At 44.7% G+C, this 16,323-nt stretch overlaps 1 protein-coding gene across 1 annotated transcript in view; it reads right to left on the bottom strand.

Moving 5' to 3' along the window:
• dhx32a (DEAH (Asp-Glu-Ala-His) box polypeptide 32a) overlaps positions 1 to 14,352 on the bottom strand; it is a 38,283-nt gene extending 23,931 nt beyond the window's left edge. Inside the window, 1 exon segment of the mRNA XM_038774012.1 lies at positions 13,555 to 14,352. Within this exon segment, the coding sequence (XP_038629940.1) occupies positions 13,555 to 13,833 (279 nt within the window). The 5' untranslated portion in view covers positions 13,834 to 14,352.
• Between the last annotated feature and the right edge of the window lie 1,971 nt (positions 14,353 to 16,323).

Below are 16,323 nucleotides of genomic sequence, written 5' to 3' on the forward strand. Positions count from 1 at the left end.
TAGTAGGGTCCCAGATTTCTCTGATTTATTATGTTAGGTGAGTTTAGCTGGGGCCTAGATCATAGAACTCCTACAGTGCAGAAGGAGGCCAGTCAGTCCATCGATTCTGCACCAACCCTTTGAAAGACCACCAACCTAGGCCCAATCCCTGTAACTTCACCCAAACTTTGGACACTTAAAGGGAATTTAGCATGGCTAATCCACCTACCTGCACATCTTTGGATTATGGGATGAAACTGGAGAACCCAGAGGAAAGCCACGCAGGCATAGGGAGAAAGTGCAAACTTCACAGTCACCCGAAGTGGGAATCGAACCTAGGTCCCTGGTGCTGTGAGACAGCAGTGCTATACAACTGTGCCACCCATAATGAACAATGTACGATGAACACCCTCAGCATCCCTCAGATTACTTCTGGTCTTCCCAAACTATTCCTGCTAAATTTAAGCCTAAAAAGTGTCTAATAGTTCTCCTCAGCTTAAAACAACCTCACTTTACTTCACGTGACTTTTGTCCCTACTAGATTCTGTGATTTGTTACTGCATTGTGCAATAAGCCACTGACCTATTCAAAGGGCTATCCAAGTTGCTAGAATTACCATCTTTAATTGGATGGGTGAGGTACTTAGCGAGTATTTTTTCAATACTGTTATTCTGCTTTATCTAATGAGTTTTTGACCTCATTTAACTTTCAAATTATGAGCTTGCGTTACTCCACTTTGTTTGTTACCCTCCTCTTTCTGGCACGTCCCCCCCACCCTTGGACAACTAAATAACTCATTGGCGGAGGAGGCTCCACAAACACATCCATCATCAAATGATAAGGCTGGAATAAGGCAACAGTTTTTCGCCAGAAGTGCCGAATGCATTATCCATCTTGGCCTCCTCCGACTGATCCCGGCATCACAAATGCCAGTCTTCAGCCAATTCAATTCAGTCCACAGAATGTCAAGAAACAATCGAAAGCACTGGATATTGCAAAGGCTGTGAGCCCTGACAACACTCCGGCCATAGTACTGAAGACTTGGGCTCCAGAACTAGCTGTTAGCCATGCTTTTCCAGTGCAGCTATAACACTGGCTTCTATCTGACAATATGCAGAACTTCCCAAGGTATGTCCTGTCCACAAAAGGCATGAAGAATCCAACCCAGCCAATCACCACATCAATCTACTCCAATCATCAACAAAGTGCGGGAAGGGGTCATCAACAGTGCTATCAAGCATTCAAACATACGAATTAGGAGCAGGAGTTCGCCATTCGGCCCTTCGAGCTCTGATTGTAACTTCAACTCCACATTCCTGCCTACCCCTGATGACCTTAGTTAAGAATTTATCAAGTTACGGGCTGGGATTGAATGGTTTGGGGATCTATTCGTTGGGGGAGCTTCTCAAGCTTGGAGGAGGAATTTGAGTTGCGCGCAGGGAATGGGTTCCGGTATTTGCAGGTGAGCGACTTTGTCCTGCAGCAGGTATCGTCCTTTCCTCACCTGCCACCACAGGGGCTGCAGGACAAGGTGGCATCAAGAATAGGGGTAGGGGAGGGTAAAATGTCAAAGTTGTTGGATTGGGGGGAGCCCCGATAGGGGGAGTGAAACGTAAGCGGGAGGAAGATTTGGGGAAAGAGGTGGAGGCTGGATTGTGGCAGGAGGCTTTGAGGAGGGTGAATGCATCCTCGTTGTGTGCTAGGCTTAGCCTTATTCAGTTTAAGGTGGTCCACAGGGCGCACATGACGGTGGCCAGGATGAGCAAATTTTTTGAAGGGGTGGAGGATAGGTGTGGGTGGCGTGTGGATGGGCCCGCGAATCATGTCCACATGTTTTGGGCCTGTCCGAAGCATGAGGTGTCCTAGCAGGGGTTTGCTGACCTTATGTTGGAGGTTTGAAGGTGAAGATGGTCCCAAGTCCAGAGGTGGCGATCTTTGGAGCGTCAGAAAACCCAGGAGTCCAGGGGGCAAGAGGGGCCGATGTCTTGGCCTTTGCTTCCCTGGTAGCCCAGAGACTGATCTTATTAGAATGGAGGGACTTGAGGCCCCACGAAACCGTGTGTGTGGGTGAGTGACCTGGCAGAGTTCCTTAGGCTGGAAAAGATAAAGTTCGACTTGAGAGGGTCTGTGGAGGAGTTTGCCCGGAGATGGCCGTTGTTCATCGACTTCTTTGAGAACAGTTAGGATGTCATCAGTGGGGATGGGCGGGGGGGAATAAAATGGGGAGGTAGGGAGCTGGTGCGGGAGGCGGGATGGTGGGGTTAGGTATTTAGTTGATTTGCTTACTTGCAGCCCTGTTGGCTTGTTTTGCTTTGTGGTTATGTTGAATGTGTAAATATATGAATGCCTCAATAAAATATTTTTCACAAAAAAAAGGATTTATCCAGCTTAGCCTTAAAAGTATTCAGATTCTGATTCCACCGTCCTTTCAGGAAGAGAGTTCCAAAGACTCACGATCCTCCGGAAGAAAAACATTTCCTCATCAGTGTCTTAAATGAGTGACCCCTTTTTATAAACAGTGACCCCAACTTTTAGATTCTCCCACAAGAGGAAACATCCTCTCCATATCCACCCTCAATACTCCTCAGGATTTTAAAGGGTTCAAACCAGCTCTTCTAACCCCCAGTGGCCGCAAGCCTAACCTGTTCAACCTTTCCTCAGAAGACAACCTACCCATTCCTGGTATTAGTCTACTGAACCTTCTTTGAACTGCTGTCAATGCATTTACATCTTTCCTTAAATATGGAGACCAATACTGTACACAATACTCCAGATGTGGTCTCACCAGTGCCCTGTACAACTGGAGTATAACCTCTCTACTTTTGTAATCAATTCACCTCTTAATAAACAATAACATTCCACTAACTTTCCTAATTACTTGCTGTACCTGCACTCTATCCTTTTGTCATTCATGCGCTAGGATACCGAGATCACTCATCCCTCAGAACTCAGCAATTTCTCCCCATTTAGATGATAAGCTTCTTTTTTATTCTTCCCGCAAAAATATAGAATTTCACATTTTCCCACATTACACTCCATTGCCAGTTTTTTGCTCACTTGGTTAACCCATGTCTCTTTGTAGCGTCCTTAAGTTCTCTTCACAATTTACTTTCCTACCTGTCTTTGTGTCATCAGCAGATTTAGCAACCATATTTTTAGACCCTTCATCCACGTCATTTATATAAATTGTAAAAGGTAAAGGTCCCGGCATTGATCCCTGTAGCATACCACATGTTACATTCTGCCAATTGGAAAAAGACTCATTTATGCCAACTCTCTTTTTCCTGTTACTTAGCCAATCTTCTACCAATGCCAATATATTACCTCATACGCCATGAGCTTTTATTTTCTTCAAGAACCTTTTATGTGGCACTTTATCAAATGGTTTTGGAAATCTAAGTACAGTACATCCACTGGTTCCTCTTTATCCATAGCACATGTGACTCCATCAAAGAAGTACAATAAATTGGTTAAATATGATTTCGCCTTCACAACACCATGTTGACTCAACCTAATTTCCTTGAACTTTTCCAAGTAATCTGCTATAATATATTCCCCCATAATAATCTTTCCCCCCACTGTGGCACTTTATCAAATGGTTTTGGAAATCTAAGTACAGTACATCCACTGGTTCCTCTTTATCCATAGCACATGTGACTCCATCAAAGAAGTACAATAAATTGGTTAAATATGATTTCGCCTTCACAACACCATGTTGACTCAACCTAATTTCCTTGAACTTTTCCAAGTAATCTGCTATAATATATTATATAATAGCTTCTGGACGGGAGTGACAAACTAGCCGGAGCCACATGAGATCAATGTGGCCTTTGTGACTTTCTGCCGAGAAGCTGTACACCTCCCATGCCCCCAGAGGGGGAGTAGAAGATGAAACAGTTCCTCCACAGGCTGGTCATACCAGTCATAAGGGAAGAAAAGCAGCAGGGAATGGAAGCACCACGAGAACTGGGGGAAGTCATGGAGAGCTTTAACACCATGCAGTCAGGGAAGGCACTGGGGCTGGAATATTCTCCACTTGCCTGGATGAGTGCAGCTCCAACAACACTTATGAAGCTTGACACTATCCAGGACAAAGCTTGATTGCTCCCCTCTTCCACAAACATTCAAACCCTCCATCACCGACGAACAGTGGCACCCATGTGTACCATCTACAAGATGCACTGCAGTAACTCGACAAGGTTCCTTAGGCAGCACCTTCCAAACCCATGACCACTTCCATCTAGAAGGACAAGAGCAACAGATACCTGGGAACCCCACCACCTGGAGATTCCCTTCCAAATCACTCACCAATTGAAGGGGAAAGATGTAAGTGCATTGACTTGGAAATATATCGCTGCCAATCCTTCACTGTCGCTGGGCAAAATCCTGGAATTTCCCCCCACTAACAGCACCGTGAGTGTACCTACCCCCCAGGGACTGAAGTGGTTCAAGGAGGCAGTTCATCGCCTCCTTCCAAAGGCCAACTAGGGGTGGGCAATAAATGATGCCTTAACCAGCGATGTCCACATCCCATAAATGATATTTTTCTTATTTGAAACCTACACAAAATATATTTTAAAAGGAAATCGCCAGCTCCAAACAAGAACATGCCACATCCCAGTTCTGGTTCACTCCAACTCTTCATTGAAACTTGTTTCTCTGATATAAATGAAGTGGCAATGTGTAAGCAAAAGGAATAGGTTCGTTCGACAAGTTTCAAACTTGACTGGCCAACAGTCCCGGCTCAAATTCAACAAGGAGGATTTCTGGAAATTCAAAAAAATAAGAAATGCTGATAAGCGGTTGATATTTTTCTGGGTTTAAAATGAACAGAATGGTCTGAATGACAGGCCCGTCAGGCACGCTGTGTGGGCAGGGCTGGAAGCAGATGTGACATCACCTCAGTAACACAATTTCGCGCTGGCTGGTCAATTAAGGCCCGCCCAGTGGCTGGGACATCTGAGTTGGTGTGGGAGCTAGTCGGATGCAATGGTGACTCAGCGGGGTCTTTCTAAGTCGGCAGCTCCCTGAAGGATGGTGGGAGTTGGGGAGGAGCCTCGGGGAGACCTCTGGAAGAGAAATGCTGACCTTAGCGTTCATGGCTTCAGCATTTGGTGGGCATGAGAGGCGGGTGGACAAGTCTAGTAAGCACTCTGCCTCCCATTTTTCAGATGAATGCTTTGAGTGCAGATGAAGGAGGTTAGTGCCAGGTGGGACATTTTGATGCCACTGTATGGCAAGAAGACATCACACCTGACAAAGAAGGCCTGGACAGAGGTGGCAGCCCAGGTTTGTGCTATGATGCGGTTTGGCACACATGGCTCCAATGCCACTGTCAGCAAGGGGGGTGGCACCAAGATTCAGCACTCCCAAAAAACCATGAGCACAAGGGGGAATTTTCACGGTTGCTCTTCCATTTTTTGTTAAGTTGCTTACTGGTGTGACTATTCAGTTTGTTGTCTGTAAATGCCAAGAGCATATAAATGTTGCCTTTGTGTTAATGGCTTGAGTATGTTTCACATGTTTTACAGGTGCAGGACACGCCAGTCTCTATTGCAGGCGTGAGAGGCTGTAAACTTTTTTGCACAGATACTGAGTGGACTTTGGGTTTAATAGAACGGTTTATTGCAAACATCTGGTAAGGAGGTGTTGCCACTGCCTTGGCAGCGTGGCTGAAATCGCATTGAATCAAAGTTTTGCTGCTATCACTGTCTCCCTGAATGTTCCAGAAGCCCGCCTCCTCATCCTCATCATGTTATTCCTGGGCTTCTGTTCTGATCCACCACTGGAATGGTCAATGCGGAGCTGCCTCGCTATCCTCATCCTCTAATGTGTCCCCCTTATCAGAGCCCGATTGTGGAGAGAAACATTCACTCCTCCTAATGACTATGCTGTGTACCGAATTATGCCACCCTTGGATTACATCAAGAAAAATACAGTTTATCCGCACCCTGCCATTTGCCTGTGACAAGCACCAAATTGCACTGGCAATGTAAAATCCCGATCAGTGGGCTTTCTAATGGCCTTAATTCGCCCTTTAATTGTCAGCGGGCACAGCTCCAAAACCCACGCACCCAACAACCTCAAAATTGCATTTGTGCGCGATGAGGTCGGGAGGCACAAATGACTGCGGAACATAAAATTCAGGCCCATATATTTTTGAAGGAAAATATTTAATATCCAATTCTATGCAGCCAGATATGATGTGATAATAAAAAAAGGGCTCCAGAGATAATCTGCTGTCAGTAAGTAGAAATAATTGGCTTTGGAACCAGTTGTCCCTGCAAGGATACAATCTGTAAACAAACTTAGCTAGAATGAAGGAAAGAATACAAGTTCAAGATCAAATGAATGGCCGCATGTAGACTGACATTTTCAGCAATAAATTCTCAAAAGCAGACATTTATATTTTTGCGACATGGAGTATTGCAGTTTTTAATCTACGATATTCTGTTACAAATTCTTTTTTTCAAATAAATTTAGAGTACCCAATTACTTTTTTTTTTCAATTAAGGGGCAATTTAGCATGGCTAATCCATCTACCTTGCGCATCTTTGGGTTGTGGGGGTGAGACTCGTACAGACACGGGGAGAATGTGCAAACTCCACACGGACAGTGACCCGGGGCTGGGATCGAACCCGTGTCCTCAGCGCCATGAGGCAGCAGTGCTAACCACTGCGGCACCACTAATTCATATGAAATATAAATGATTAAAAAGAGCTAAATGCAAAAACGAATTAATGTTTAAGGCGGAGTCCAGCATTTCTGTCTTTGCTTATTTTAGCAAAAATGGAAATGGAAATAAATAGGGACATAATCTTGGTACAAGGTGGCAACAGCCTGGTTTTTTTAGGTTTACCATTGACCCCAGCATTCCTGCAAAACGAAATGAAAGAAATACTTGTGAAAAGTACACTGGGAATTAGATACACACAAGCACGCAACAGTTCGGTGACCTGGGCATAATATTGGAGTATTGCACGGGGTGATTGTGACTGAGGTATATTTACCAGCTGGCCCATTAAGATCTGTAGGGCAGTCAATCACCTACTTGGAAAGGTCATTCTGCTGTCAATTTCTATGCATCAGAGACCTGGTGCATAAGAGACATCACAGAAGGCAGCTATTGTCTTTTTGCTCTTGGACAACTAAAAACATTCTTAAATATACAAAGAATGACAAACAGTACACAAACAATAAAGATTTATTTTATAATTGTTTTTCAGTGCTTATTGTGTATATATTTAATGTGCTTTTGTGAGTCATTAACCTAAACCTTTAAAACATTCACGAGAGATGCTCCAACTTTGTTTCTAACTTGCGTAGCCGAGATCTCTACGAGAGATGGCTAATGATAGCTTGCGGTGCATACCATCTAACTCACAGGGAATGGATGTGTTCGACTCTCACAGCACCCGCCTTTCAGTATGTGCAGCCAACTGTAATTCTCTTGTACCATCTTCCGTTTGAAAGTAGGCCATGATCTGTACTCCTATATAAATCAAGTGGGGCATGGTGAACTTGGAAAAGCTAATCCTTCGTGAGTCATCAGCATTGTTACCCATATTTTTGTTGGTACCTGCTTCAAATGGAGGTGCTATTCTTACTGGGTTCACTTTGCTCTATGAAGAGCAAATTAGCTTCGTAAGAGCATAAAGGCAAGAAAAACAGAATGATGCAACACAGGGTAGTGAAACATTGCTGCAACATTATGCATTAAATAAATGCATGGGCAAATTAAACTGGCACAATACAGAAGCAGGCCATTCGGCCCCGTGTGTCTTTGCTTTTTGAAAGAACTATTCAATTCACCCCAGTTCCCAGCTCTTTCCCTGTAACTCTGCAAATTTCTCCTTTTGAAGACGACATCCATTTTCCTTTCTCAAACTCCTATTGGATCCGCTTCCACCAGCATTTCAGGTAGTGCATTACAGATCATAACAAGCATTCAACAATTGCTGACACAACGTATTGTGCAATTCACAGAATCAATATGGTACACATCAATAGTTGTGCACATCCTCCCCAATCACACACTTCAAACTTTCCAAATAAATGAACGCTATTTTTTTCATATGAATTTATAATGAGGGTTGAATTTTAGTCCTAGACTACTTTCTCTCCATTTATGCACAACTAAAAATGGAAGAGCAGCGGAATTTGAGACACAATCAGCAAGCTTCTTTTCCACAGAATATTGTTCTCATCATGGCATGGTTAATGCAAAAATGTATAACCAATGTAGTTGTTTCTTAACTGTTACAATCCAAGTTGATGTTATAACTGATGGAAAGATCCCAGAATGGAAGCTTAGCTCAAAGGACTATGGGCTGGATTCTCCGCCGTCGGGATGCTCCGTTTTGCAGGCAGCACGGGGGTTTCCCGAAAGCGTGGGGCTGCCCCACAATGGGAAAACCCATTGACCAGCCGGCAGAATAGAGTATCCCGTCGGTGTGCTGAACCAGAAATCTGGCGCTGAGGACGTAGAATTCTGCCCTATAATTTTTACTTTTTAAAAAATAAAACGTGCATGAACAAAGTCACAGGACCACTAATTAGTTTTAACAATAAGGAAAAACATTAATTAAATATGAAAAAAATAGATGATACCATATTCCTTTACTTCCTCCTTAGTTTAACAATTATATACAGGTTTTAGGATTAACAAGGATTATAAAGTACATTGTAATCTACCATGGTCTTATTAGCACTAAGTCCCTTTTAAGCACTCAAGGTGACTGTAGTCAAATATACACTCTCCACTCTGAACCCAAGTTAGTGTCTGTGGATTTCTCCTCAGAACCCTCCCAGATGAGAGTTTCCAAAGTCCACTCCCAAAAACACACTTTAAAATCTTCTCATAATAATGCTTTCCCTTAGTAGTTTGCATTCAGAATTCTAGACAAGGTGATTCAAATTCAACTTTCAAACAAATCTTCCGCTCCATTTTTAACAGATAATCCAGTTCAGGATTTCATACCTACCCCTTTAGGATTTCTTTGTCCTGACTGTTGAGCAAACTGCTCACAATTGCTTTAACTCTTGATTCCTATGCTGTATTAAAATGGCATCAGTCATTTGTTTTACCTTTTAAAGCTGCTGTCCCACTTTCAATCTGGTTACTGAAATTGTTATTTTAACTCAGAACACTTTGTTTACCCTTCCTTGAATTCTTCTGAACAATACCTTGGCCTGTTCCCTTAAATTCAGGTGTCTTATCTTTCGGTCCCAATTGCTTGATTATCTGGCTTGTAGCTTGTTCGTTAGGAACCCTGCATCTTTGAAACTTCCGGAGCAGCACGGCGGTGCAGTGGTTAGCACTGCTGCCTCGCAGCGCTGAGGTCCCAGGTTCAATCCCGGCTCTGGGTCACTGTCCGTGTGGAGTTTTCACATTCTCCCCGTGTTTGTGTGGGTTTTGCCCCCACAACCCAAAAAGATGTGCAGGGTAGGGGGATTGGCCATGCTAAATTGCCCCTTAATTGGAAAAAAAAAGAATTGGGTACTCTAAATTTATTTTTAAAAAAGAAAAAAAAATCTTTGAAATTCTATGTCCTGTCCAGCTTCTCCTGATAGAGTTGAGAGCTGTTCACTCCTCCAGTGTATTGTCTCCAACTGCCCACAAATTCAGCTAAAATTAAAACGTAAAAGCTTCTCTGCCTTACCAGACCCCAATTGTTAAGCAACATCTACCTGCTCCATTATTCTTATTTATTCTTTACAGCATAGCCCTCTCTAAGCATAATAGAGACACAGTTGGAACTTAACCAACCCCGACACATACATGTACCTTTGTCAGGGGACCTCCAGTGGCGACAGGGAGGAGAAGGTAGTACATAAGGTAGCTCCATTCATGGCCTTTGATTTTTGGACTTTTTAAACCAGGTTCCCGGGGATTTTGGTTATCAAAACTGACTCATTGTTTGAGATAAGGAATTTGTCGGTGAAAATAAGTCAAAATAGGGTGACACAGTGGTTAGCACTGCTGCCTCACAGCACCAGGGACCGGGTTTCAATTCGGGCCTCAGGTGACTGTCTGTGGAGTTTGCACTTTCTCCCTGTGTCTGCGTGGGTTTCCTCTGGATGCTCCAGTTTCCTCCAACAATCAAAGGATGTAAAGGTGGGGTTACTAGGTGACGGAGATCGGGTGAGGACCGGACCCTAGGTAGGGTTTTCTTTCAGAGGTGCAGACTCGATGGGCTGAATGGCCTTCTTCTGCACTGAAGGGATTCTATGAAATCTATGAAGAATGCTATTGGGGGTATTCCTTCGATAGAGCCAGAAAATCGAAGATATTCAGCAGGAGGGAAGGCGCCGGAGCCGACCTCAGAGTATGGCTGTTCAGATTATGTTGAAACGCTGACTGGGGTGATTGGCGCAGGAGTTCGAAAAACAGTTTGCAAAGCATTGATGAGCAGGGCAGGGTGATGGTGGGAAACCCATTAGCGGTTATTTGAGGAGGCACTTGGTCCGATTCGCTAAATGAAATGAAATGAAAATTGCTTATTGTAATGAGTAGGCTTCAAATGAAGTTACTGTGAAAAGCCTCTAGTCGTCACATTCTGGCACCTGTTCGGGGAGGCTGGTACGGGAATTGCCCCTTAATTGGAAAAAAGATAATTGGGTACTCTAAGTTTATAAAAAATATTTGGGTGTGGAGGTGGCATGGTAATTTAGTCACCTCGTTGGAAGCTGAGATGCTGCTGGTGGAGTAGAGGAACAAGAGTCTGAGGGCAAAGGTGGATATCTTGGAGAGCAGTCGCAGAGACAGAATCTCAGAATCGTAGGGTGCCGGAAGGGATGGAGAGCCCAAAGCCCATGCTTGCTAAGCTGTTGGGTGGGAGAGGATGGGGAGGGGTGATGAGAATGCTCCCTCCATTGTTGGATCAGGCCCACCGAGTACTCTGGCAGAAGCCTTGGATGAATAAGCCGCCATGCGTAGTGATTATTGGATTGCACAGCTTTAATGAGAAGGAACGGGTTCTGCAATGGGCCAAAGTGAATGGGGACGCGACGTGGGAGGAAGCATCATAGGGATATACCAGGATGTCTGAACAGAGTGAGCAAGCGCATGCAGTTGTTAATAGGCAAAATCAGCGCTGTTCTTCAGAAATAGAGTCAGGTTTGGAGTGGTGTACCTGGCAAGGCCGTGAGTGACTTTAAGTCAAAAGATTATTTTTGTCAATACATTGGAAGAGGTGCAGGCTTCTGCCAAGGAGCATGGACTTGAACTTCATTGAATGGTTTAATTGAGATTTGGGGCGGTTGGGACGGGTTGGTTTGAGATGTGTTGTAGTTGGTATCTGTTGCATGTTTGCGACTGAGAGGGCTACAGTTGTCGGTGGGGACTGGGGTGGGCGGGGTAAAAGTATGGGGAATATAATGGCCCCCGGGGGGAGTTTAAGTATTGTAAGGGTGTTGGATTTTGGTTACTCTTCTGCAGCTCGGACAGGCTGGGGAGCATTGTTTTTCTTTGTTCTTTGAAGCATACACGCTGGGTGGGGGGGTTACTTTGCGAGCTGTGAAGTTTGAGCTAGTGAACTAGAGTGAGGTGGGATAGGGGCTGCGGCTTGTTGGATCTGTTGGACAAGTGTGGTGAGTCTAGCTTGCTTATTTGGTGGCAACAGTGGGGAGGGAGAGAGGAGAGGGAGGTCTTTTTTCTTCGGGTAAGCTCTTTTCAGGTTTATGGGGGGGGGGGAGAAGGGTTTGGGGGGAGGTGAGGGAATGTGACGGGGACTAAGGGCTTTTCTTTGTCTCGCATTAGGGCAGAGTTTGTGCCTGACCTGGGTGGACCCTGGGCCCGGGCCTACTCGAGGTAGTGACCTTTGTCTTCTGTCTTTAGGAATTGGTCACAGTCCATGGTTCAGAGAGGGGGCGAGGTGAGATAAGGGGGTTTGTGGTTTGGGGTATTTTCTTTCAAGGGCTGGAGTTTGTAAATGGTATTTTGTTTGTATGGATGTGTTTATTTTGTGTTTTATAGAATGAAAACTTTAATAAAAATATTATTTTTTTTAAAAAAACCTTTAGCCAGCATGAATCTAACTATAGATTTACCCTTAAACAGTAGGCATTGTCAGTGATGGCTCACGTCCCACAAACAATAAGAAAAAATCAGACGAAACAAAATCACTGCTCAATACATCATAGAATTTTGTACAGTGCAGAAGGAGGCCATTCGACCCATCAAGTCCGCACCCTTGCCAACAAATCTCTATTTACATCTTTAGTGACTCCATTTCTTCATATTTATACACATCATATGTTGCTACTTTATAACAATATTACCACTTTGCATTGATCCTCGTTATAATAAAGGGGAATTTTACTTTGTTCAATCCTCCCACCTGGTTGTCAGTAGTTGTGAATCAGGTTCATAGAATCATAGGATCCCTATAGCGCAGAAGGAGGCCATTCAGCCCATCATGTCTGCACCGACGTCTCTGGAAAAGCGCACCCTACCTCAGCCCACTCTATCACAACCCTGTAAGCCCACTTAAACCTTGGACACTAAGGGGCAATTTAACATAGACAATCCACCTGACCTGCACATCTTTAGACTGTAGGAGGGAAACCGGAGCAGCTGGACGAAACCCATGCAGAAACGGGAGAATGTGCAAACTTCACAAATTCGCCCAAGACGGGAATGGAACCCAGGTCCCTGGTGGTGTGAGGCAGCAGTGCTAACCACTGCCATCGTGTCATCCCTATGTGATTAACAATGCTACCATCTTTACAAAGGGGTCACCCACCCTATCTTGCTTATTTTTCTCAGAAAGGTCATCAGGGATTACACTTATTTTTCTCAAGAGAGGTCATCAGCGATTACATTGGTCAATCTACTTTTCACCTAAACTTGTGCCATTTCCTCTCATAAAATAGCTGGGTTAACAAACCTGGACATTCAGACTAGTTAGGAGGCTCATTGGCTACTTTGTAGGCATTAAAAGATCATTACCAATGGAAACATTATTACCTTTGATGGTTGCTGGTTGCTCTTAACAAAACAAAACCGCATGTATTCCTAACAATTGGAATTTTTTTTTTAAATCCCCCTTTTAAAAAAACCTTCCAGGTCCTATAAGTGCGAGGTCTACTGAAAATCGTCTCCAAATGTTCTTCATGTTTCAATAAATGGAAAATATCACCATGTTTAGTTAAAAACAGAAAGGCTTCCCAGGAAAAATATATAATGTTATCATTAGTGATTAACACATCGTAAACACTTGTTCATATTATCTGGCTGTTGGCACAGCACAGACAAACCACAAAACATGCATTGTGTTTTCTCCTGCCAGAGTTGCTCTTTCAATGCCAGCCTTATCATTAAGGTCAGCTCAGCGAAAATTACTGCTGTGTGTTTCGAGTGAGGCAGCAGAAACTAAAGGTTTGTCTGAGGTTTCACCGTAACCACCATGCCTCGTTAACCAAAGTATGGACAAACCTTTTGAAAACATTGGCGCCTTTTTCAAAACCTAGTTGGGAGGATAGTCATTACAGCTGTACTCACATACAAAATAAGAGTATAAAGTGAACGTTTATTTATTTTTTTTGCCGCGAGTTTCACTGGGTGGTTCTTACCTGACTGCTCTTCCCGATCCTGGCGTTTCCAGAGACGATGATAAAGTGATGGTTTATTAAAGTCGCCATGAAGGCGCCCTTAGCTTCCCACACTGGCAGCTGCCTCCTTTCCTGCAGGAGTTTGTAATAGCGGGAAGAATAGGGCAGACCATCAAAGGGGTTCAGCTCCAGGTCTGCATCGCAGAGTACAGCCTCATCCCCACTGTCGGATCCAAACTCTTGGGGGAAAGTTTGCCTGTCAGAGAGCGGTAGGATGTCCTGGGGCCGCACAGCAGCCATGGTAACCGCAGTGTGAACGAGGAAAGGCTTCAGCAGACTATCGCACCCAAGTGATTTCAATCAGTTTTGTCAGTTACCTGGGTCCTGTAACCAGTTAAACATCCACACCAGCACCCACTGCTACAATTCGCAGCCACTTCACACTCTCCCCGTCCTCTGTTTTTTGGCAGCGATCATCTGCAAACGAAATGCATGTTTATTGCAAATCGACTGTTTGAAGCTATTGCTACACACACACAAAAAAATAACTTTCTCCTTTCTTTTTTTCAGTTCAAAGCTGCCCGATTTCCCTCCATCTCAGCCCACGTGTCGGGCTATTGACTGACTGGATCGCCAGGGCTAAAGGAGAGAGTGTTGTGCAGAATAATACGGTCATGTGGCCACTTAATCTCTTCACAATACCGGCCGGGAAATGCTTGTTGGAAACTGCAGAGTGTGAAAGCTTTAATTGGTCTCACAGTCACCGGCTGCACAAACACATCTGTCACTGGAGCGGCTGGCCGAGGCGCTGGCACTAATGCAAATCGCATTGAATTGTGCTTGGCTCCCGCGATCCGAGCGGCTGCTGGCTGGAGCTTGGGGGGGGGGGGGGGGGGCATCGGCTAACCCAGAAAATAACCTTCCCAAGCCAGGAACCGTTCCAATGCAACTTTCATGGGGCTGCAGGCAATGTCTCGAGCTCCGGCACATTTTCACTCACTTTCACTTCTTTATTAAGAATTAAGGAGACCCAAGTACATGAGAAACTGATGTTGAAGTGAGTTTGAGGTCTGGAGCTTGCAGGAAGGTGAAAGAATTCACCCAGTTTTGCCACCCCGGGCAATCTTGGTTAATCCTGATTTCAACACAGTCGGGGTGTCGTGAGCAGGTCATCAGTCCAGATGTTTGGAATTTAGAAGCAATAAGTGGTTTGAGAGGAGCTCTGACCAGTCTCTAGAAAGAAAGAGACTGGGGTACCCGCGTGAGGGTTTAAGAGAGATGTGTGTGAAGCCTCCGTTGGTATGGGAGCAATGTAAGACTTTCTAGGAAGTTAAGAATGAATGAGAAAATACAATTCCCTCTTCAGACAGTTTTAGCAACAGAGATATGGTGATTCCATCTCAGGCCAGTGCAGTTAGTGGGTGAAGGACGCCTAAGACACGAAGGATTTATCATTACCTGTTAATCGCAGGAAGAACAGGAATAAACTGTGCCAGTGAAACCCTGGGAGAAGAATTGTAATGGCTACATTTATAATCGAATTGTAAGCACTCGGTTTGAATGTATTCACAATGTTTTACACACAGCACAACGAGTAATGTTTCTCCCCATCCACCCTACTCCTTTCAGGTAACCATTCAAGTGACTAACTTGACTACAGCACTCAACATTAAAGGGGCAATATCTTTGTCAAAAAATGATATAAGTTGTTCTAAACGTGCTTGTTGCCTAACATTTCATGTAATATGTAAAAGTAAAAAACACTTTCACATCAATTGTCCGTGATAGAATTGTGATTAAAACTTTGCCACAGTTTTCCCGCCATTCTTGTCCCTAAAGGTTTAAGGTGCGATGGGGCAAGGTTTAGAGGAGATGTACGAGGTAAGTTTTTTACACAGAGGGTAGTGGGTGCCTGGAACTCACTGCCGGAGGAGGTGGTGGAAGCAGGAAGATAGTAATGTTTAAGGGGCATCTTGACATTACATGAATAGGATGGGAATAGAGGGATATGGACCCCGGAAGTGTAGAAGGTTTGAGTTTAGACGGGCAGCATGGTCGGCACAGGCTTGGAGGGATGAAGGGCCTGTTCCTGTGCTGTACTTTTCTTTGTTCTTTGTTCGTTGTTCTAAAGATAAAAATGGTAAACCGTGGGAGGGATTCACCATCGGCCGACACCAGAATTGGGAAATGTGATTGGACAGAGAATCATTTCCGATGCTGAAATCACAGCGGACACCGATTTCATGCCAAATCGCAATTCACTGTCGCTTTGACAGCCGTGCCAATGCGTTCCAGAACGCATGTACAGTAACCGCCATTGGCATATTATTAGCGGGACCGTCCCGTTATTCTCCAGGGCCTTGCGATTCTCTGGCTCCAATGGGCCGAATTCCTGAAGGCGCAGTTTACTTGTGCTTTCAAAAATCATGAAACAGGCGTCATGGCTGCTGAGGGAGAGAGAGAGGGTACGGAAAGTGTCCAACATCGCCAGAATTTGCTGACAGTCGTGCAGATGGCCGAGGGGTCAGAGGGAATAGTGGGGTTGGTCAAGAGGTGTACTATGGATTTGGGGTGGATGGGCATAGAACACCATTGCCGCAGCCGGAAAGGTAGCCATGCAGCCACGCACGCTGCTGACTGCCCACTGTGAACTTAGGACCACAGGTTGTATGTGTGTCCCTCCAGGCCACCCCCCGAGGTGCCCTCTGGACCCAGCAACCCATCAGCTGTATGGGCGTGTTTCAGCACAACCAGTGCCATCTTGTTGGCTGAGATGCAGCTTGTCAGCTT

Source organism: Scyliorhinus canicula, chromosome 16 (assembly GCF_902713615.1).
Source record: "Scyliorhinus canicula chromosome 16, sScyCan1.1, whole genome shotgun sequence".
NCBI classification, from domain to species: Eukaryota; Metazoa; Chordata; class Chondrichthyes; order Carcharhiniformes; family Scyliorhinidae; genus Scyliorhinus; species Scyliorhinus canicula.